This window comes from Quercus robur, chromosome 3 (genome assembly GCF_932294415.1).
Source record: "Quercus robur chromosome 3, dhQueRobu3.1, whole genome shotgun sequence".
In the NCBI taxonomy this organism is placed as follows: Eukaryota; Viridiplantae; Streptophyta; class Magnoliopsida; order Fagales; family Fagaceae; genus Quercus; species Quercus robur.
This window is the reverse complement of record NC_065536.1, coordinates 2,288,751-2,312,424: the sequence shown is the minus strand read 5'-3', so window position 1 is coordinate 2,312,424 and position 23,674 is coordinate 2,288,751. Positions and strand designations below refer to the sequence as shown.

Here is a 23,674-nt window from a genome sequence, read left to right as displayed (position 1 = left end):
ATGTAATCATTGAGCTACACTAAATAGTAAAATTTAACAAAAACAAATAAGCCAAAATTAATTGCAAAGCCAAGCAAACATAATAATCAACATTCATGGACTAATGTAAAAAATTAATTAAAGAATAAATGAATTAATGAATCAATAGAAGTACGCAAAATATTGTTGTTCTTTGGTCATTCAGATGGAACCAAGAATTAAAAAAAAAAAACGTTTGCATGATACTTTTATTGGGTTTTAAAATAAAAAGGTTCTTCTAAAAAAGTTTTTAAGAACCGCGACAAAGAAAGATGAAAGAGAGACTATAAAAGAAGCGGAAGCAAACATTGTAATATGGTTTTGAGTTGCAAAAAATATGAAAGATTGTTTTAGTTTTTAATAATCTATTGCCTATTTCCAATATGATGATGGTAAAGAATTTGGTTTCCATTAGCCAAGGATATATATAAATAAATACTTAAAGCACATCAAACAGTAAAACTTAAAGCAAAATTTACACTATATTTTGTAAATAAAACATAATAGTTCAATGTCATATGACCAGTGACTTTTATGAATAAGTAAACTTAGTATATATTTACACCCATTAAAAATAACAGCAACAACCAACAGCCTAAGGTAAATTGTAAATGCCAACTTCTAAATTTTAGTATGTATTTAGTGCTTTAACTTAATTCCATGAGCTTACAGATAAATATAGTCACTATTCTACTAACAAATGTGCAATTAAACAATTAGGAAAGAAATACATTAATACATCAAAACAAAGAACCATAAACTTTGCATATGAAAAAGAATCCAACAAATTTAGACAATATTTATACATTTTGGTGAAAACAGATTCAGCTCATACAAAAGATAATCTTGAACAACATTGAACAAACAATTTTAATTTTTATTTCATTATATGGTGTTCTTATTGTCAAGGAATCCATACATAATAATAGAGTAGGCATGAAGATGTAGGAAAAGGCGGAATAAATATGTTTTAATATTACTATTAAAAGACTTTTCTAAGTTAGGTTGAAGAAGATCACTAAACACCAATCCAATCTAACCAACAACACAAATATACATCAGAATTGAATCTCACACCAAATATTCATTTTTAAATTGCTACACTTCTTAATGCCTGCCTCTCATGAATTCCTTCCCATTCAAATATTTATATTCACTGAAAACAAAGAAATTGTATTTGTAAAGAACCTGTGATTGGTGTGATTCAACACCATTTCAATCTCTCTTACCCAAAAGCAATAATCCCAAAAAGAATCAAATCTAACATAAATACCCAAAACAAAATCAATTGTAACCCAAAGACCTTAGTTAAAACAAAATCTAACCCATTTAATCATGAACTGATATCAAAAAACCTATAGTTAAAAAACAATAGTTAATATCCGCACATGAATTTATATATATATATATATATATATTCATTTAATCTAAGGATATAAAAGCATACGAACGATGTAAAGCACATAATTCCATAGATATATCAGAATCATAACAAAGATTCTAGTGCTTCAAATATTATATGATAAAACAAAGAAGTTATATCATATCTGAATAAACCTAAAAATCTTATTGGCGGTGTGCATCTATAACCATAGGTTTTACGAATCAAGTTTGTACCCATATAAAATTATATATATGGCAAGCCACAGTATCCGAAACTTGAATTAATATATCACATATATCAATCACAGCACACAGATTTATCGAACAATAGTTCTTAAACGAAATTATGCAGGAAAATTATTGTAGAAATTTGAAGAATCAATATTCTAGGGTTCTGCATTATTGTCCATGCCGTAAGAATCAATTTTCACAACAAAGCACCAAAAGGGGAAGAATGAACACAGAGAATTGATGCGTACCTTTCGTCAGAATAGCGCCGATCTCTAACTCCGTTTCTCAAAACCTATGGGACGTTTGATCGTATTTAGCTTTGATGGATGCCGATTGTGATGGTCTAAGTCTGGCAGGGTATGGTGGTGGCCGGCCGTACAAATATCCACTGGTTCGCAGAGTCTGAAGAGAAGAGATCGCTAGGGTTTTAATCGCAAAATAGATCTAGAATATTCCGTAAATTCACGGAAACAGGGGAAACTTATCCCGAAATCACAAAGAAGTTTCAAAACCGAATCAAAACAACAAAAAATCATAGAGAGAAAGAGAGGGAGAGAAATAAGAACATATCTAGAAAACTTAAAAGGGGATAGCGATGGTCGGCCAACCGAATCTCCAGTGTGGCGCAAGTTTTTTTTTTCTCCTAGCAGAGTTTGATGTGAAGAGATTGCCTCTATCGCAATATGGCTAGGGTTTTTTTAGAGAGAGAAAATGTTAAGAAGACTGATGTGAAGAGGCTAGGTTTTTTTCCTTTTTCCCTTTCTTTGTATCGCAATATTGGCAGGGGTTTTCTTTTTTTAAGAGAGAGAAAATGTTAAGTAGTGTGAAGAGATCGGTAGATATTTTTTAATTTCTACGTTTTTTTTCTTTTAACAGTTGTTTTTTTTTTTTTTTTTTTTAAATATAAACAATTACAGCCAAACGGTGTTAATTTTTTGAAAACAATATAATGTATCGCTTTTTCAAAGTGGCACATGGCTGAATTTTAGATAACCACTTATCCTATTTGTCATCACCTCCTTAATTGCAGGAACTCAGTTTCTCTCAGCTTCTGCTATTATATATATATATATATATATATATTTATAGATAGTTTTTAAATGCAGTAAGCTAATGAAAAATAAATTCTCCCAAAACGAGAAAAAAATAATTCTCTCATTATCATCGATTGGACTTAATCATAATTTTCATGCTATATGTTTCAGTGTTGTGATGCCTCTGTTTCACTTGATTCAACTCCTGGAAACCCAGTAGAGAAGGAAAATATAGCCAACAATCCTAGTTTGCGAGGCTTTGAAGTGATTGATGAGGCAAAGGCTGAACTAGAAGCTCAATGCCCCCAAACTGTCTCATGTGCAGACATTATTGCATTTGCTGCTCATGACAGTGCATACAAAGTTGGAGACATAAACTACAAAGTGCCATTAGGTCGTCATGATGGCCTGGTGTCACATGAAGATGAGCCTACCCAAAACCTTCCCCCGCCTTTCTTTGATGCCAAGCAACTCGAAGAAAACTTTGCACGAAAAGGCTTTAGTCTTGATGAAATGGTGACACTTTCTGGGGCACATTCTATAGGCGTGTCACATTGTTCTTCTTTCTCAAAACGGCTAGACACTTTCAATGCAACACATCCACAAGACCCTTCAATGGACCCCAAATTTGCTAGAGACTTGAAAGCTAAGTGTCCCCCACAATTAAGTTCTGGAAATGGTGGTGATCCTACAGTGCCACTGGATGTTCTTACACCAAACAAACTTGATAATAAGTACTACAAAGATTTGATGAATCACCATGGCTTGTTGACCTCCGATCAAACTCTTTTGAGCAGCCCCGCAAAGGTGGGGATTGTGAGGTACCATGCAAGAAATGAAGCAGCTTGGGCTAACAAGTTTGCAGCAGCTATGGTGAAAATGGGTTCCATTGATGTTCTCACTGGAAGGCAGGGTGAGGTCAGGAAGAATTGCAGGGTTGTCAATTAGATTATTTTGTGTACTTTGGCGTGCAGGGTGGGGAAATGTCTGTACTCTAATGTTCATTTTTTTTCATTGTTTCATTGTTGATTCAACTGTAAATTTACTTTGTCAAAGTTTCTTGTTTTTGTAAGAAGATAATTCTTTCAAAAAATATATATATGAAAGAATATACTTGATGATTTCCAAAAGGGCATGCAACGTAGCATGTAATGTGAATCTCTTATTTGTGTCTTTAAAAACGCCTCAGATTTGTTGCTTTAAAACCATGGTTGGTGAAATTTTGGTGTTTATACTCTAAATGATGTTCAATAGTCCAATTTGAAAACTTTTGAAACAATATGCACAACTAGTTTGTCTTTACAGTTTGATTGAGACAGCAATATGCCTTATCTCATTGACTCTCCCTTCAGCAAAACAAGTCCTGTTCTAATGAAATAATAGTTTTAGCTCAAGTAACTGAACCTATTGAGCAATGCCAATGGGTTGCCGGTGCCAACAATGTAGTAGATGAAACCTAACTGGTATTGATTTTCGCCAATGCAAAGATAGTTTAGTTAAAATGAAAATTGCCCAAAAGATAATGATTTAAGTTTGAAAAAAAATTATCATTTTACATGGTATAATTTTAAGTTTTAAGTAATTAATTTGAGGTTAAGCTTTCTCTCAACTTGAGATTACGGGTGAAGTTATATATATAACTCATAATTAACTTTTTAAGGTGGCTAGAAAATTTAAAGAAAATTAGCACCTAGAATTAATCCCCATTCAAGGCTATCAAAGGGACTTTTCTAACCCGATTTTTAAGGTCATAGACCCAGTATTTAATTTATTTAATTATTTATTTATACTTTTAATATATCCAAATGACATTAGCAAAAAAAGCTAAGTGATTTTCATTAATCAAGAATAATGACTACAATACAACTCTGTTTTATTTTTTTAATTTTTTATATAACTAATAGAGTTGATTAACATGATAAAAAATATCCTATCAAATACCTGTTAGAAGTGGAAAAAATCTTGTATGAAATGGTCTCATGAGATACTTTCTTGTTATCAATGATAATCACGTAATATAAACACCATACATAGATATACAACACAGAACACAATACACGTAGGCTATAGTCATTTTTTGATTATGAACAATCAATTCAACTGGTTTTATATTTGAATCTCTAACCAAATATGTTATTTTATAAGATATAGATTTGTCTAAAATGTAAGGTAACTGTTCATCGCTTTTTCTTTTGGTGGTGGAGCCAGGATTTTGGTTAGGGGAGTAAAATTAAGATAAAATATTGAAGAAAAAATTAATTCCAAAATTTTAAATTAATATAAAAAAAAAGAAAATATTTGATTAACATAGAAAATATAATATAAATTTAAGTTATAAAAGGAATAATATCAATAAAAAAAATTATATATTTGTAAAATAGAGAGATAGAAATTACTATTAAAAATTGTTTAATTTTTTGGGAGAACAATTCTGTCCCTATAGGTCTATTCGGTCCATTTGGTCCACTTCAATCCACTTTAGTCCAATTCGGTCCATTTTCATTTATTTGGTCCATTTCGTTTTATTTGGTTTATTTTGTTCTATTCGGTCCATATGTCCATTTGGTCCACTACAGTCCAATTTGGTCTATATTAGTCCACTTCCATTTGATTCAGTCAACTTTGGTCCATTCAACCAATTTTGGTACACTTACTTAAAAATGAGAAATGAAAAGTTTAGGTTAAGAGTAATATGAATTATTTGAGTAATATTAATTGTAATTATAAGATAAATTTTGATTATAATGATAATCTCCTTAAGTAAATGAGAAATTTGAATAATAGATTTAAAATTTAAGAATTTTAGTTGTACCAAAATAAATTAGAAAAATATAGAAGTAATGCATAATAACAATAGTTAGAAGAATATGAATCACTTCAAAAAGGAATTATATCAATCAAAGACAATAAAAATAGGGAGATAGAAATTACTTTTAAAAATTGTTTAATTTTTAGGGAGAACAATTTGGTCCCCTTAGGTCTATTCGATCTATTTCAGTCCACTTTGGTCTACTTCAGTCCACTTTTACCTATTTGACCTACTTTGGTCTATTTCGGTCTATTTGGGCCAATTTGGTGAATTTTGGCCTACTTGGTCCATTATGCATGTAAATTTGTGATTTACAATTATGTTTTATGTTGGCTTTATTTCATGACAAAAAGTGTTGTAATTGCTTTAATTTTGTTCCTTGTATTTTGTGAGATTTTATTGTATTGGGTTTAATATTAAGTTAGTGAAGAATTGAGCATAAATTGAAAATTAGTGCATTTCGCGACTAGCTTGCGAGAAGGGTTCCCGCAAAAAGGGCATGTGAGAAGCACATGACTGGAAATTGAAAAGTCGTGTTAGGCTGTCAATTTCGTGAGTATTTCGCAGGTAAGGCTTTCCCGCGAGATACTCGCAAGACTCTCTGCTTGGAGGATTTTTAAGTGTGACTTTCTTACCCTTCACCTATACTATATATACCCTCATTACCCACAAATGTAAAGGAGTCCATTCAGAGAGAAAACCCCTAGATAGGTTTTCTACAACACACACACCCATCTTTTAGAGAGAGAGCTACTCATCCTTAATGAGAAATCATTGTAGCCTCTTCTCCTTCCCTTTCCCAATGACATACCTTAAGAGGAGATTTGTACCCAAACACAACCCACACATTTTCAGAGAGTAGAGAGTGTTTTGGAGCTTGGGAAGTTTGGGGGATTTGCCAAAAGAAGTCGGTAAGGCTTGGCAGAAGCAATTGGGTGTATTATGGGATCCGAAAAGTTAGACAAGACACGGTTTTGAGAAACCTTATTGGAGTAGGAGCTTGGAGGGTTTAGATGCATTGGGTAGATTAGGCTTGGAGGGTCTTTTGCTAACCCATGTATCTCAACTAATTGTCTAGTGGATCGATTACCGCTTAGAGAGCGGCGGAGAGGTTTTACACTAAGTACTTCGGTTTCCTCTTTGATAACACATCAGCGTGTTATCTTCTATTTGCATTCTTCTTCCTTACTCTTTTAGCTTTCATATTACTGATGTGTTATATTAAATATGGCTTAAAGTAGTTTATTTGTTTATTCGCTCGTATTTATTCTATTCCGCACTTAGTATAATTTAGAGTAAAATCTATTGAGCCGTAACTTTAATTTGGGGTTCTAAACAGCTCTTGTGTTTTAACACATTTTCGAGCTTTCAATGTACAAATTTCTTTTGGATTGTACTATGATCCAATGCATAATTGTCTTTGAAAAAAAAAAAAAAAAAAAACATTATGAAGAAAGATGCAAGAAACACGGTTACACCAAGTGGTTGAACTAAGAAATTAGTTGTAATTTTACAGCTAGTCATTAGTCATTATATATGCACATAGTCCACGACTTTTTCCATTTGGATGACATGCTAAACTGAATTTTCATCTAAAATGGGTTCCCATTAATGCAGAAATGCTAGCTACTTGGTCAAGGTGAGAGACCTAGCTAGCTTGCCATGCTTATTGCTTAACCACGCTCTTTCCTGGTTGTTCCCGCTGGCAATTAATGATTTTTCCTTCCTAATCAAGTTAATCTTTAATATATGATTATGATGGTTGTCAAACACTAAACCCTTTATATATATATATATATATATTATGGGACAAGAAAAAAAATTATTATTATTTTTCCGTTTTTTAGTCTATTTGAAATTTATATTTAAAAAAGAAAAAGAAAAGAAAATAAATACTATAAAATATAAATTCTACTATCGTACGATTGAATCTGTTGTATTTTATTTATATCATGGTTAAACAAGAACCCCAATATGATGAAAATTACGCTCACTGACCTCGTATGCAAAATTTGTATGTTTGAAGAGTATGTAGGTTATTTTATCTGGCCATTGCCAGTTTGACATCCATAAAAGTCAAAGAAGATACATGCTTGACCACCCACTCCAAAACCTGATAGGCTAATAGGATGGAAAATCTTGTAAAATAAGCAACTGTTGAAGTGAGCCAAAGTAGACTGTTTCCTCTTAGTTACCATGGAAACCCTCAAACATAGACAGCTTCAAGTTTTTCTTATGCAGCTATACACGTTTTGGTTTACAAAGTAAAACTGCCACACTCATCTTTACTATATATCTTCTTGCCTATATATACTTGGTTAACATCAACCTTTATCTCCATCTCAAACTTGCTTATAATATTCTTCTTTCAACTTTCATCTAAGTTCTTTCTTTGCTCGTCTCTTATTCATTCATTAATTCTTTACAGTATTGGGTTATTTGGGTTGTAAAGTAACTATGCCAACCATCGAAATTTACTTGGCTTTCTTTGTTACTATGTCTATAATGGTGTCAGTGTCATCGGCAATGCCATCACTCAAAGTGGGTTACTATCAATCAACTTGTCCTTCTGCAGAGACCATTGTGAGAAACACTGTAAACAAAGCAGTGTCAAGGAACCCTGGCCTAGCAGCTGGCATCATCAGAATGCATTTCCATGATTGTTTTGTCAGTGTATGTCAGCTCTTTGCAACACCAATTAACTTTGTTATATGTTCTATAGAATCTGTTAATTTGCCATTTTTCTTAAGCTTCTCATGCATGTTTAAAAGTAATTATTCATCGAAAAAGAGAACTTTCAAAGTCATTTTAAAGACCCATTAATATATATATATATATATATATTTATATATATATATTGTTAAGCTTCTTATGCATTTTTCGAAGTCACTTTTAAGACCCATTAATTATGGTATATTTAATAGAATCTTTATTTATTTATTTTTTTCTAAAATGACAGATGGAATCACCTTAATAATTAATACAAAACCATATAACTTGGAAGAATAGAAAACCAAAGTGAGAGGTGGGGATTGAACCTAGTTGATCATCACGTATAGATGTACTCATGTACCTAAATTTGTAGACCCTCCCTTTTTTGCCACTAGAAGAATGCTTTGAAAGTTACTTAATTACCAAGTTGTTAGAGCTGAATCATGTTTTGTTCTTATCTATGCCAGGGTTGTGATGCTTCTATCCTAGTTGATTCAACCCTTGGAAATCTAGCCGAGAGAGATAGTCCAGTCAACAATCCAAGCTTTAAGAGGTTTTGAAGTGATATTTGAGGCAAAGGCTGCACTTGAAGCTCAATGCCCACAAACAGTCTCATGTGCAGACATTATTGCATTTGCTGCTCGTGACAGTGCTTACAAAGTTGGAGGCATAAATTACAAAGTTCCATCAGGACGCCGTGATGGAAGAATTTCACGTGAAAACGAGCCTATTCTAAACCTTCCACCACCTACCTTCAATGCTCAGGAACTCGAACAAAGATTTGCGCAAAAAGGACTTAGTCTTGATGAAATGGTGACACTTTCTGGTGTACATTCCATAGGAAGGTCACATTGTTCGTCTTTCTCAAAGCGATTATACACTTTCAATGAAACAAATCCACAAGACCCTTCAATGGATCCCATATTTGCTAGAGACCTAAAGACCAAGTGTCCACAAAATGGTGGCAATGATGATCCAACAGTACCACTTGATGTACTTACACCACATAGGCTTGACAATAAGTATTATACAAATTTGAAGAAACACCATGGCTTATTGACATCTGATCAATCTCTTTTGAGCAGCCCTTCTACAGTTGGAATTGTCAGAAATAATGCAAGGCATGGTGAAACATGGGCTAATAAGTTTGCAGCAGCTATGGTGAAAATGGGTTACATTGATTTGCTTACAGGAAGTCAAGGTGAGATAAGGAAAGATTGTAGATTTGTGAACTAGATATTACAGGTATATTGGTATGACTATTGAAATTATTTTGTATTATTTTTTTACATTGATTCATTAGTCAATGTTGATTCAAATGTAAATTCTTTCTTTTGTAAGTTTTTGAACAAATTTTGTTGAGAAATTAATTGGATAAACTTGGATTAGTTGGATGTTACAAAATGTACATAGCATTCATGTGTGGAACTCTAAATTTTGTTCATTGTTTTACAAATCACAAATTCAAGTACAAAAATTAAACTCTCAAATTAATTTAGAGTAATATTGTTTATCATTACCTCTTCCAAGCTCCACAAAAATAGGAGCTTAATTTGTGCAAAACCCTTGCCAAGCAGGTTGCGATTTTGTCGCTCATGAGAAAGCTCAAGCTTGTGCCTACATACATATGGCCATAGGCTTACTTCTAGCGAGACTTAAATGTAATCATCCAAGTAGCCCATTGTGACTGTGTTCGCATTACAAAAAGTAGGATTTGAGTATAACAAGTATACTGAATCGATGGGTTGGGATTTGGGAGAGCTCAATGTCATTTCGTTGAAATCTTGGATCTAGGCCTAGTACTGTACAGTCTGTACAATGTCATTTATTGTACCTACACAAAAAAGAACATTGTAACACCCTTGAAACCACCATATTATTCAATTAACGATATTATTATCACAATCTATCTATAGACACACCCAAATTCACATCTAATTTTACAACATACTTAAATATTAACTTGTAATTGAATTTATTACTTACACATAGGTCTGCTGTTGACAATTGGTGAAAAAGTAAACTAGTTATGTGCTAACTGCTAATCACAAGTTGACATCTAGGTATATTGAGGATGTGTACTGTCTATATATAGATTTTTTCTTATTATTATAATAATTAGGGATGGAACCAGGATTCAAACTTGGGGGGCCAAAGCTTAAAACAAATTTTTTTTTATGAAAATAAAAACTAACACCTATTTCATATTCAACAAAATACTACATATAAAATAAGTGTTTCTTAAACATTTAATATTATAAAAATATCGACAAAGTATAACATATAAAATAAGTGTTTTTTAAACATTTCAACACATTTATCAAAATGGAATCAACGGTCTTTTAAGTCTTGAAAGTCGTCTATGATTGATTCTGTACCAAATTTTGCAGCAATCTCCTTCTCAATGTACAGAATCATAGAGTCCATTAGAAAATCATCTTCCATCTTGTTGCTAAGCCTATTCTTGATAATATTCATGGCTAAAAATGCTCGCTCTGTAGTTGCAGTAGAAATTTGAAGAGTAATCACAAGTGTAATCAATCTATAAATATATGGGTAAAATAATGACTTTCAGGTTTTTACCAACCATTGGCACAACTCAGAAATACTTGATAGCTTCTTGAAGTCCGGATGTTGAACTACATTGTGCTTATAATGATCAACTTTTGCCTCTAAAAGTGTCATTTCTTGATCTATGAAGTCTTTCGGATAAAATTTGCTTACTAACAACAAAATGTCTATACTTCTAAAAGACTCACGTGCCTCTTTAGTATCAAGTGCTGAACTAAGATTAAGCAATTCCATTGCATGCTTACTAAACCGATGATTTAATTTTTGTAATATAGAATCTATTGCAGCATAAAAATATCTACCCAATAATGATGTTTAATTGTGAAGTCATCTTGTTGATAACGTGCTAGATCTCCTTTCTCAACATAATGAGCATTCATATCTGGGACATCTATATCATGTGCCTCAGAATATGATTTCACAGTGGTAAGTAAATTATCCCACTCTTCATCTCTGAATTTTTGAATAAGTGCTTTAGTGGATGAAACAAAATTCATCGCATTCAAAATGTCTTGAGACTGACACTACAAAAGCTTGACAATGTGCATCAGTGATCTTCATAATTTCTTTCATGAGATGCAAAATGAACACAAATTCAAAAGAAATCAGAGCATGATAACATGAGTATGCTGCTTCTAGTTGGGAAGTAGTATTTCCTTCCTTGATCTTAAGTAAAATTTCACATGTTGGACTAAATATATTTACCAAGCTAGAAATCAATCTCGAGTGAGAACCCTAACGAGTATCTCCAGCCCATTGTAATGTGCTAATCTGGTTAAGTCCTCTTCTTGTTTAAAGCTCACCAATTTCAACAAAATATGCAATTTCATTAGCATAAGCTTTTTTTAGTTGCTCAGTACGCTTGCATGATGCACCAACAACATTGACAATAGATGATAATCTATTAAAAAAACTTTGAACAAGAATAACTTCTTTTGATGCTGCCACTAATGCTAATTGCAAGCGATGTGCAAAACAATGAATGTAGTAAGCATATGGACAATCATTTGAAACCAAAGCTTTTAATCCATTCCACTCGCCTCACATATTGCTTGCACCATCATATCCTTGCCCTCGAATATCTTGAATATCCAGACTATGATGTGACAAGATAGAATATATTTCATCTTTTAGAGTTAATGCCATAGTATCGGGGACATGAACTACCCCAAAAAAATGTTCTCAAACAAAACCAACTTTGTCTACAAATCTTATAGCAATAGCCATTTGCTCCTTCATTAACTCATCACAAGCTTCATTAACAATTAGGCAAAACTTTGCATCACCAATTTCTTCACGAATTGCCTTCTTCACCTTATTTGAAAATACATGTAAGATTTCCTTTTGGATTTTTGATGATTTGTAAGAGGCATTTTTGGGAGCTTTCTCTATCGCTTCTGTAACATATTCATTATATGATACCACCAAATCCAATATTTCAAGAAAATTCACACTATTAATTGAATCAGAATTTCCATCTCGTCCTCTAAAAGCAAGTCCTTGAAATGCAAGCACTTTGACAACATCAATTGAGGCCTTTAACCACAATCAATTGCTTGCAATTTGATCAGAATTGAAATTTTCAAGTACATTTTGTATGTGTTGAAACTAGTTCATCAAATCTATCATGGCTTGCTCGGAAGCTCTATGAAAAGAGTTAGGTTTTTTCCCCATATGATTTAAAAAGGAACAATTATTTCCATCATTAACTTTCTTCTAATTCCGAAATCTGTCCTTAGTGAATACATGAGTCCCAGAATTGCTAGTTGGCTTGTCAAAGAGAAAGCATGGTAGACAAAAAACAACATCTTTACTAGGTGAATATTCAAGCCATGTACTAAATGCCTTAATTGCAAACCATGAATGTTTAAATTTACGAGAATGACTTCCAAATTTAGTTTTCTTGTACTCATCTAGTTTACGTTGGTATGAACCAAGCTTAATGTAAGCTCGACAAATTTCATCCTATTCATTAGCATCATATTCCCATATTTGCTTACGCATTCCAGGATCATGCACAAAACCTGTACTTTTGACTATGGTGACATTTGGAACTTCTGTTTGGAGATTTTCATAAACTAGGACATCAATGCTAGGGGTTGGCAATCTTGCATCATCAGCTATGACCTCAGAATTATTTATATTTTTTCTTTTGAAAAAATTTAATAATGTAGTGGACTTACTCATGATCTACAAATTAAAAAAAAAAAATTGTTTCATTATTTCCATATTTCGTAGTTCTATACACCAACTAAAAAAAAGGGACTTCTCAACCCAAAAAAAAAAAAAAAATCTAAAACCAAAATAATTACAAACAGATAAGCATAAGTTTATATATATTACTAATATTAACCACATCACACAAAGTGACAAAGACAAAGTTCACAAGTTCATATACATATATATATATATATATATATATTACTAATATTAGACACATCACACAAAGTGACAAAGACAAAATTTTTGATAAAACCAAAACAATCAGACCAAAGACTTTGGTCAGTTGGTCTCAGAAAAAAGTCACTTATGACTTGCCAAAGACTAGTCTCACAAATTCATAATCACAGTTAACAGTACTCACAAATGACAAAATAGTGACTACCAAAGACTACTCTCACAAGTTCACTATCACAATTCAGTACTCACGTCCTACTGTCCTAGTGGTCCCACTTTATTTCTTTATAGATAAAACCAAAACCAAAAAAAAAGTTACAAACATTGAAACCAGTCCACACAATCACAAAAGGCCACAAACAATTACACAGTAGTCAATACAAAGCCACAAACACAAACTAGTGTACGGTTTACACATGACACAACACACCAGTCCATAAAAGCCCATAACTCACAAATACAACAGTCAACACAGTCACCACAATTCATAAAAAAAAACATGGAGGGCAGAGGGCTAATTGGCTAAGGCAGAGCAATATAGCAAAGACAAAAAAAAAAAAAAAAAAAAAAAAAAAAAAAAAAAAAAAACACACACACACTTGAGCAAGGAGAGAAATTTCTTAGATTTACCAGACTTGTGTGTGACAGTGATTAAGGATCTGAGGAGGAGCAGTAGCAGTAATAGTCTGGATCTGATATGAGGAAAAGAACATACAACAGCAGTAGTAGTGATGGAGGCGTTGATGAGGTTGAGTGGAGGAAGAGTGAGGTTAGGATAAAAATTTGAGAATTGTAATTTAGGTTTTCAGTCCATATTTATTTTTTATTTTGTAGTTTTTAGTTTGTCGGTTATATATATATATATATATATATATATATATTTTGTGTGAGAGTTTGTTGGTTAATTTTTCAGATTGCATTCGTATACCAATTATTTTATTTTTATATTTTAATTTTGGGGGGGGGGGGCTATTAGAACGAAAATTTAATATACTAGCTATTTAATTATTTTTTTTGGGGGGGGGGGATTGATTATAATAAGCGTGCGTTTGGCATTGATTATTTTTGTCAGTTTATTTCACTATTCAAATTATTTTTGGTACTATTTATAGGTCCCATTATATTATTTCAGCTAACTTTTAGTTATATCTATAATACTTTCAGTAAAAAAATTTCAGTTTCAGCTAAAGAAACTGTTCTCAAACCGACACTAAATATCCATTAATTCAGTTATCCACTTAATATTAAAATGTATGAACATCAAATTTTCTATGGATTCTCAACTAAAGAAAAAGGAAAAAAGAAATAGTGAAATTAGAAATCTTAAATAATAGTTATAGCCATAGGTAGCACACTGCGTGTATGTTTGGCATTGATGAAAGTTGCTAGTTTGTTCTATTATTTATTTTATTGTTTCTACTATTTATGGGTCCCACTGCACTTTTTGATACTATTTATGGGTTTTACTGTACTATTTCTGCTAACTTTTACTTTTATTTACCGTACTTTCAACAAAAAGTTTTTAGTTTCACCAAAATAAGCAGATCTTAAACAGACCTTGCATTTATGGATAAATTTAGATGATATTTATCATTTTTTTAATAGGTAGCACACTGTAAATTGGGTTCCCATTATACAAAAATGCTAGCTACTTGGTCAAGCATGCTAAACTAAATTGTCACCTAAAATGGGTTCCCATCAATGCATAAAAGCTAGCTACTTGGTCAAGCATGCTTAATCACGCGTTTTCCTACTTGTTCCCGCAGGCAATAAATGCTTAATAATAATAAGTAAATTGAATATAAATATAATTAAATATTGAATAAAAAATAGAAAGCAATTGAAAAAAAAAATTTTAATTTTTTTTTGCTACAGTCAATTTGAAATTTTTTTTATATATAAAAATTACGAAAAGGCAATAAATATAAAATTTTACTATTGGATCTCTTGTATTTTATTTCTATCCTTTCCAAATAGGGACAAAAAATAAAACCAAAACGTCATGTAAAGCCAGAAGTCAAGAACCCAAAATAGTAGTAAGAAAAAGATAATGAAAATTTCATCGACTTAGTCTGCAAATTAAATATGTATAGTTATTTTACCTAGCCATTGCCAGTTTGACATCCATGAAAGTCAAAGAAGATAAACGCTTGACCACCCACTCCAAAACTTGTAAAATAAAAACTGCTGGTGGAGTGAGCCAAAGAAGAGACTGTTTCCTCTTTCTTAACATGGAAACCCTCAAACTTAGACAGCTTCAAGTTTTTCTTTCTATGCAGCAATACACGTTTTTGTTTTCTTCTGCCAGACTCAACTTCACTAACTTCTTTCCTATAAATGCTTGGCTAACATCAACCTTTATATTCATCTCCTTCTTGCTTATAATATTCTTCTTTACTTATCAGTTCTTTCTTAGCTCTTTTCTCTAAGTCTTATTCATTCGATCTTTACAGTAACGGGATATTTGGGTTGTAGAGTAACTATGGCAACAGTCAAATTTTGCTTGGTTTTCTTTGTTACTATTTCTATGATGGTGTCAATGTCACTGGCGATGCCATCACTCAAAGTGGGTTACTATCAATCAACTTGTCCTTCTGCAGAGACCATTGTGAGAAACGCTGTGATCAAAGCCGTATCAAGCAACCCTGGCCTCGCTGCTGGCCTCATCAGAATGCATTTTCATGACTGTTTTGTCAGGGTATATTAGCACTTTGCAGCACCAATTAACTTGTTATATGTTCACTAGAATCTGTACCTAAATTTGCACTCTTCTGCTTTTCCTTTATGTTCCCGCAAAAAGAATATACCTTATAAGCTACATAATTACTAAGTTGTTAGAGTTAAATCTTATTTTCAATGTTATTTATGCCAGGGTTGTGATGCCTCTGTCTTACTTGATTCAACCCCCGGAAATCCAGCAGAGAGAGACAGTCCAGTCAACAATCCAAGCTTAAGAGGTTTTGAAGTGATATTTGAGGCGAAGGCCGCACTTGAAGCTCAATGCCCACAAACAGTCTCTTGTGCAGACATTATTGCATTTGCTGCTCGTGATAGTGCTTACAAAGTTGGAGGCATAAGTTACAAAGTTCCATCAGGACGCCGTGATGGTAGGGTGTCACGTGAAAATGAGCTTCTTGATAACCTTCCACCACCTACCTTCAATGCTCAGGAACTCGAACAAAGATTTGCGCAAAAAGGACTTAGTCTTGATGAAATGGTGACGCTTTCTGGTGCACATTCTATAGGAAGGTCACATTGTTCTTCTTTCTCAAAGCGATTATACAATTTTAGTGAAACAAATCCACAAGACCCTTCAATGGATCCTATATTTGTTAGAGACTTAAAGACCAAGTGTCCACAAAATGCTGGCAATGTCGATCCAATTGTGCCACTTGATGTACTTACACCAAATAGGCTTGATAATAAGTACTATATAAATCTGAAGAACCACCATGGCTTATTGACCTCTGATCAATCTCTTTTGAGTAGCCCTTCAACGGTCGGAATTGTTAGGAATAATGCAAGGCAAGGAGAAATATGGGCTTATAAGTTTGCAGCAGCTATGGTGAAGATGGGTTACGTTGATGTTCTTACAGGAAGTCAGGGTGAGATCAGAAAAAATTGTAGGTTTGTGAACCAGATATTATAGGTTTATTGGTGTGACTACTAAAATTATTTTATATTATTTTCCTACATTAATTCCTTATTCAATGTTAATTCAAATGTAAATTCATTCTTTTGTATGTTTTTGAACAAATTTTGTTGAGAAATTAATGGGATAAGCTTGTATTCGTTGGATGTTACAAAATGTGCATACCACTTTTTAAAAACCTCTTTTTCATTGCTTTATTAATGGATTTTTTTTTCATTGCTTAATTTACATCCTCCTTTTTTTTTTTTTTTTTTTTGGGAAAAAAATTATACAAAAATGCGTGTAGTGAATGTAACCCAAAGAAACAAAATTATTTGAAAGAGTTATTATCCAATAGCTGACTCTAAATTGGATTTTGATTTGTTATTCAACTAAACTCGAGATTTTTATTTTTCACTCGACCAAATTGAAGATATAAAAATTGAAGTTCACTTTCTACCCTGTTCTTTTATGTACTCCATATAATAAAGGAAGGATTTCAAACCTAAGTTCTCCCAATTTGGATAATAAGACAATAATATCGAGCTCTTGATACTTCTCCCTCTAACTTTGGCACTTACGTTAGAATCATACAATTTCATTCACTAAAAAACAACAGAGGAAACTTTTAATTGTTCAGAATTCCTATTTAATTGAATCCACCAACCACTAAATAGTGAATTATGTGAAACATTAAATTTAGATGATGTAAATCCTTTTTTTTAATATAGTTTTTGTAAGGTTGAATTTAATCAACCATGTGTTGGCTTTATTCCATGACAAATTTGCTTGTAATATAGCACTTAGAAACCTTGTATTTAGGTGGGAATCATGTAAGGGTAGTGTGTGAGAGAGTGTGAAGAAATGCTCAAGACAGTGCAGTGAAGCAGAGACTCGCGGTTAGGACTCGCGGGTGGCTCGCGGCTTGCAAGCCCCCAAAAGTTGCTCACGTGCAGAGCATGCAGGGGAGCTGAACAGTCACGCCACCTGGAGCACTACACGACAAAAATCCAGACTAGCCATTAAGTTAGCTCGCGACTTGAACTCGCGACTCAGTCAAGTCGCGAGGTCAAGTCGCCAGTCAGCCCTGTTTTTGGAAAAACTGACTCTTCGTATTCCATTCTCACACCAGTATAAATACCCCTCATTCCCACAAGATATGTGTGGCTATTCAGAAAGAAAAATCCTAAGAGAGGTTTCTTCAAAACACCCACCCAATTAGAGAGAGCTACTCATTCTTAGAGAGAAATCTTTGTAGTCTCTTCTCATTCCCTCTCTCATTGTCATACCTATTGAGAGGAGATTTCTATCCAAACACTACCCACACCCATTTAGAGTGTTGAGTGTTCTTGGAGTTTTGGGAAGCATTGGAAGATGCCAAAGATGGCGGATGCTATGGTTTAGTAGCGGAATCCGGGAAGCTAGAAAAGAAAAAGGTTCGGTGCAACCTCGTTGGAGCAAGAAGCTTGGAGGGCTTAGGTGCACTGGGTAGATTAGGCTTGGAGGGTCTATTGCTGTCCTTGTATCCCAACTGTATTTTCTAGTGGATTGATTACCGCTTGGAGGGCGGCGGAGAGGTTTTTCGCCGAGGTCTTCGGTTTCCTCTTCGATAACACATCGGGTGTTATCTGTGTGTTTGCATCTTCCTTCCTCTCTATCTCTGCCTTTACATTATCTGCTGTGTTTTTAATTGGCTTAGATAGTTGTTTAACCAATTTCATATTATAGCATATGTTAAGTTTCTGCACACTAGTTGTTTGACATATTGCTTGTGTTGGTTAAGTTGGTTTTTGGGGGTCTAAACGTTCAAAAGTGTTTTTGTACACGTTTTTGAACTTTCAATTGGTATCAGAGCGGGTACACTTGTTGTGGTTTAAATACCTAAGTGTGATCCTTGACCCCTTGTGTCTATTTGCCATGGATTGTGCTTTGTATGACTCTTTGCATGATTTGGTTGGTGATGAATGTAACATGCCACATGTTTGTGAAAATGCCTCTATGAGTGTTAATCCTCATAAGTGTGATGACATGTTATTTGAATCTATAGGTGTTGTTGACAAACTCTTGAAGAAAAATGCTAAGAAGTTTCAAAAGAATTTGAGCAAGTTATTTTGTGAAAAGGATGATTTGATTGCTAAGCTCAATGAATCCAACAAATTGGTTGAGAAATATAAAAAACTTGTTGAAATTTCTCTTGAAAAGCTGAAAGAGTTTGAACGTTTGAATATGGACTTGGATGCTAAACTTGTTTTCTCTAACAAACTTGTTGATGATCTTAAATGTGAAAATGAATCTCTTAAGATGCATGCCAAGTGTTTGATTGCTGAACCTACTGTTAAAAATGATGAAAATATGTGTTGCAATCATGTTGTGGTACCCGATTTTGTGCCTAGTGTGTGTTCTACCGTAAAGGACAAATCGGTGTACATTCCTCCACATAAAAGAAATCAAAAGGTGGAGAGAAAGGCTGTTAAGTCAAAGCCTCTGTTTAGGTCTCAACCTAAGGCTTTGGATGGATCTAAGTTTGTTCCAACTTGCCACCATTGTGGTGTGATTGGTCACATAAGACCCCAATGCCCCAAGTTAAAAAGAGAACAAACCTTTGTTGTTAGATCTCTTCCCAAAAAGCCTAGTAGACCTAAACACATTGTGTGTCACCATTGTGGTGCTTTTGGTCATGTAAGACCTCAATGCTCTAAGTTTCATGCTTTTAAAAGAATCAAAAGAAAAGAAAAACTTGAGCTTTTTGGAAGTTGTGCTAAAAAGGATAAACCGGATTTTAGTGATAATAGCATGTTGTTAAAGAAAGTGTTTAGTGCTCTTAACTCCTTGTCTATGTGCATCTCCGATTCTCATTCTTCCAACCCTCGTCTCACTTCTCTTGAGACACTCATTCCAAACAATCGTTCCGTTTGGATGAGGAAGGGTTCCTATGGTTGAGTTTTTGCTCTTTTGGTCCTTGATCTAATTCTTTCGATCTTTGTAGGACCCTTCATGCATTAAATGTCATATCTTCATGCATTTTGTGCATCTTGCATTTATTTGTATGCATTGTTTCGTTTTTGATCTTACTTTTATGTTTCTATTTTGTGTGAGTAAAAAATCCAAAACCACATAAAAAGTGAAAAATTCGAAAAGATTGATCATATTTGTTTGAGCACATATCACATGTGAATTTGGCCTTGTACCTTTGTACAAATGGCTTTGTGCATTTACGAGCTTAGCTTGTTATTTTTGCACTTATATCTTTGTGGGAAAAATCTTGACATCTTTGTGTGATTATTGTAAATCGATCTTCAAGCTTGTCATGAATGATTTGTCAATAGTCATGTTGGTTTTGATACATGCGTAGACTTGTGCTTATATATCTTCCCACTTTTTATTTTTGTTTTGCTAAAAAGAGCTCACCAAATGTAAATCTCCAAATGAAAAGAGATATTGAGCAGCAAAAGCCTGTCGCACATTCTAGTATTTGACTAGGAAAAAGGGTAAGCGACCTTATTTTAAAAGTGAATGTTCTTTCAAAAAGGCCAAAGGCCTGTTCTTCAAAGAGAAATGTTATATATCTATCTCACAATGAGAGATGATTGCCTCAAAAGATCAAAAAGATCAAATGTTATGATTGAAAGTGGAGTCAAATGATAAGCTCCAAGTTATGTTATCAAGTTGTGTGGGAGGTCATATATGCTCATTTCTATAATTGAGATAGACCACTTGACTTAGCACTAATTGTGTATGACTTGATTGAATTGATCATTGAAGCTTCACTCTAGACTAAGGACTATTCCACATTTGATACACACACACACAACACACATGCCTAATGTTCAATGAATGTCTTATTCATTTGTTAGATTGTACTTGTTTAAATGTGATGTGTGTGTGCTCAATCATATATGGTTCAATCCAAAAATATTTTTGATCATTTTATATGTTTTTGGAAGTGATTTTTATCACTTTTTGTGTTTATGTTTAGTGCTTACTTTGTTTTTCAATGTTTAAACATGTTCTGGTTTGAAAAACAAGTGTCAGATTTTTTGGCCACTCATTTTGGCTACTTGCGTGAGCTGCCAGCAAGCTGCCAGTTTTGGCTGGTCGGTTTGGCGGCTTGCAAGCCGCGAGTCTAAGCCGCGAGCTCAGACAGAGAGGTTTCGCGGCTCGCTCGCGACTTGGCTCGCGACTCGCCAGTCGCGAGTCGCCCAGAATCAGCTTTTTAAAGAGCTTTTTCGTGGGAAACTTGTTTTAAACCTCTCCCATCCTCTCTAAAACCCCTCTTTCAATATTTTTACATCAAAACCCAACCAATTTGAATGGTTTTTCAATCCATTAATATCTCTAAGGTAATTATAAACTCTTTTCATTATTTTTGATCCTTGGATTATGTTTTGGAGAGTTTTGTGCTCTTGGTTGAGATTTTTATCATTGGGGTTGGGAAAACTTATTTTCTGTCAATTTTCTTCATGGGATTGGTTTCTTTTGTTGTTATGCATTGGATGTTGGCCCCTTGTGGCAGAAAGAACATGTATTAAGGGTGGATTTCATGATGTTCATGCATTGTTTCATATTTTTGTTCATAGTGTGCATGCTAGGTGTTTGATAAAATGCCTCTTAGACATTTTCTCGCTTGTTTGGACTCCGATGAGTACCAAACTTTAGGGTTTCTCATGTTTCCTCATTAGGAACATGTTTGGTTCATTGGTTGTGTATTTTAACACACTTTGCCCCACATGTGCATTTTTCATGCATTGGTCATGCATTGCACTTAGCCACCTCTTGCACACACCTTTGCTACCCTTGTCATGCATTGGTCTTTACCTTATTTCTTCATCCTAGCATGTCATGCTTACCTTATGCTTTGTAGCATGTTTCTTTGTCTTAGATTTGAGCTTCATTTTCTCATTCATCTTGCATCCCTCATGCATCATTAGCATTGTTCATACCTTCATATCTTGCCCTCGTTTCTTCTTGACCCTTTGTCTATTCCTGACAAAAAGGGGGAGAGTATACTCTAGAGTATGTTTCGGAGTATTTTGTCATTTCTATATGACTCTTGTGCACATCCTTAGGGGGAGAAATTCTATTTCTCATGCACATTTGTAGGGGGAGAGATATTCCATAGGGGAGATGCATATACCAAGGGGGAGAAGACATTGTGTTAACTAGAAAACCTTGTTCTGTTTGTTTTCTTGTTGGCTTTATGGTGCTTTGTGTTATGCTTTGCTGTTCTCATTGCATCATGTTTGTGCTTTGGACATGCATATATCCCTATGTTATTATGCTTCATTGAATGCATGTTCAGATGATCATTTGCTTTGCTATGTGATCATTGTAGTCATTTCTATACTTGTTATATTATACTTGTCATTTATTACTTGCTTTACCTCGAGGGTCTAATGTGTTTTGTGCAAGTGTTTCAGGTTACAAGTATATATGTTCCAAGTGCATCATAGCTTCTCATCATTTTGAAGGGGAGAAACTTTAAGCACTTTTAGTTTATATTGTTTAAGTTTTTATTCAATATAATGTGCTTTGTACCCATGTTGCTTTTGTAAGCTTTTAGGGTTTATGTTTGTAGGCTTTATGGTTTGTACCATGCTTTATGCAGCCTCTATGTTTTTGTTAAATCAGTACTTCTATCCAAATGTCATGCATTTTCTGGTTATGTACTGTCACTCTTGTGCCCTTGTAGGATTGTTCCTAGATGCATATGCCTTGTGTGTTATGCATTGGTTGAGTGTTGAGCATACAAGTGTCTTGCCTTGTGTTTGTTAACTTGTATGTCCTTGTGTTCATTCCAAGTGTGAATGAGCACTGTGATCACTACCTTGTGGTGTTCACTTGGTTGATCAAGCCATGGTTTGTTTCTTAACTCCATCTTTGCTTGATCACATATTGCTTGCTTCATATGTATTTCATGCTTTTCTACATACAATGATCATGGTGTATTGTTGTGTTTCAGGAGATTCATGTTCATATGATTCAAGAGCTGCACAGTTTCTAGATTTAGGTGTGAGTGAGTTTTGCCATTGTTCCCAAACTCACGTTTAAGTCTAGAGTCTGTTTTAGGGTGTTTTGTCATGGAATAGCCAAAGGGGGAGATTGTAAGGTTGAATTTAATCAACCATGTGTTGGCTTTATTCCATGACAAATTTGCTTGTAATATAGCACTTAGAAACCTTGTATTTAGGTGGGAATCATGTAAGGGTAGTGTGTGAGAGAGTGTGAAGAAATGCTCAAGACAGTGCAGTGAAGCAGAGACTCGCGGTTAGGACTCGCGGGTGGCTCGCGGCTTGCAAGCCGCCAAAAGTTGCTCACGTGCAGAGCATGCAGGGGAGCTGAACAGTCACGCCACCTGGAGCACTACACGACAAAAATCCAGACTAGCCATTAAGTTAGCTCGCGACTTGAACTCGCGACTCAGTCAAGTCGCGAGGTCAAGTCGCCAGCCAGCCCTGTTTTTGGAAAAACTGACTCTTCGTATTCCATTCTCACACCAGTATAAATACCCCTCATTACCACAAGATATGTGTGGCTATTCAGAAAGAAAAACCCTAAAAGAGGTTTCTTCAAAACACCCACCCAATTAGAGAGAGCTACTCATTCTTAGAGAGAAATCTTTGTAGTCTCTTCTCATTCCCTCTCTCATTGTCATACCTATTGAGAGGAGATTTCTATCCAAACACTACCCACACCCATTTAGAGTGTTGAGTGTTCTTGGAGTTTTGGGAAGCATTGGAAGATGCCAAAGATGGCGGATGCTATGGTTTAGTAGCGGAATCCGGGAAGCTAGAAAAGAAAAAGGTTCGGCGCAACCTCGTTGGAGCAAGAAGCTTGGAGGGCTTAGGTGCACTGGGTAGATTAGGCTTGGAGGGTCTATTGCTGTCCTTG

General features: G+C 34.2%; 1 protein-coding gene and 1 pseudogene across 3 annotated transcripts in view; both read left to right on the top strand.

The window, feature by feature from the left end:
* Positions 1 to 16,930, top strand: part of LOC126716664 (peroxidase 5-like) — a 67,238-nt gene extending 50,308 nt beyond the window's left edge. Inside the window, exons 1-2 of one of the 3 annotated variants that reach the window (XM_050417594.1) lie at positions 15,517 to 15,853; positions 16,028 to 16,921. In XM_050417594.1, coding sequence (XP_050273551.1) covers positions 15,638 to 15,853; positions 16,028 to 16,804 — 993 coding nt within the window. In that variant the 5' untranslated portion in view covers positions 15,517 to 15,637 and the 3' untranslated portion in view covers positions 16,805 to 16,921. Of the gene's footprint in view, positions 1 to 15,516; positions 15,854 to 16,027 lie in introns of those variants that run through there. The other 2 variants (XM_050417596.1, XM_050417595.1) reach the window with 2 other exon arrangements.
* Positions 7,829 to 9,426, top strand: LOC126716679 (peroxidase 5-like; annotated as a pseudogene).
* Positions 16,931 to 23,674: the final 6,744 nt, after the last annotated feature.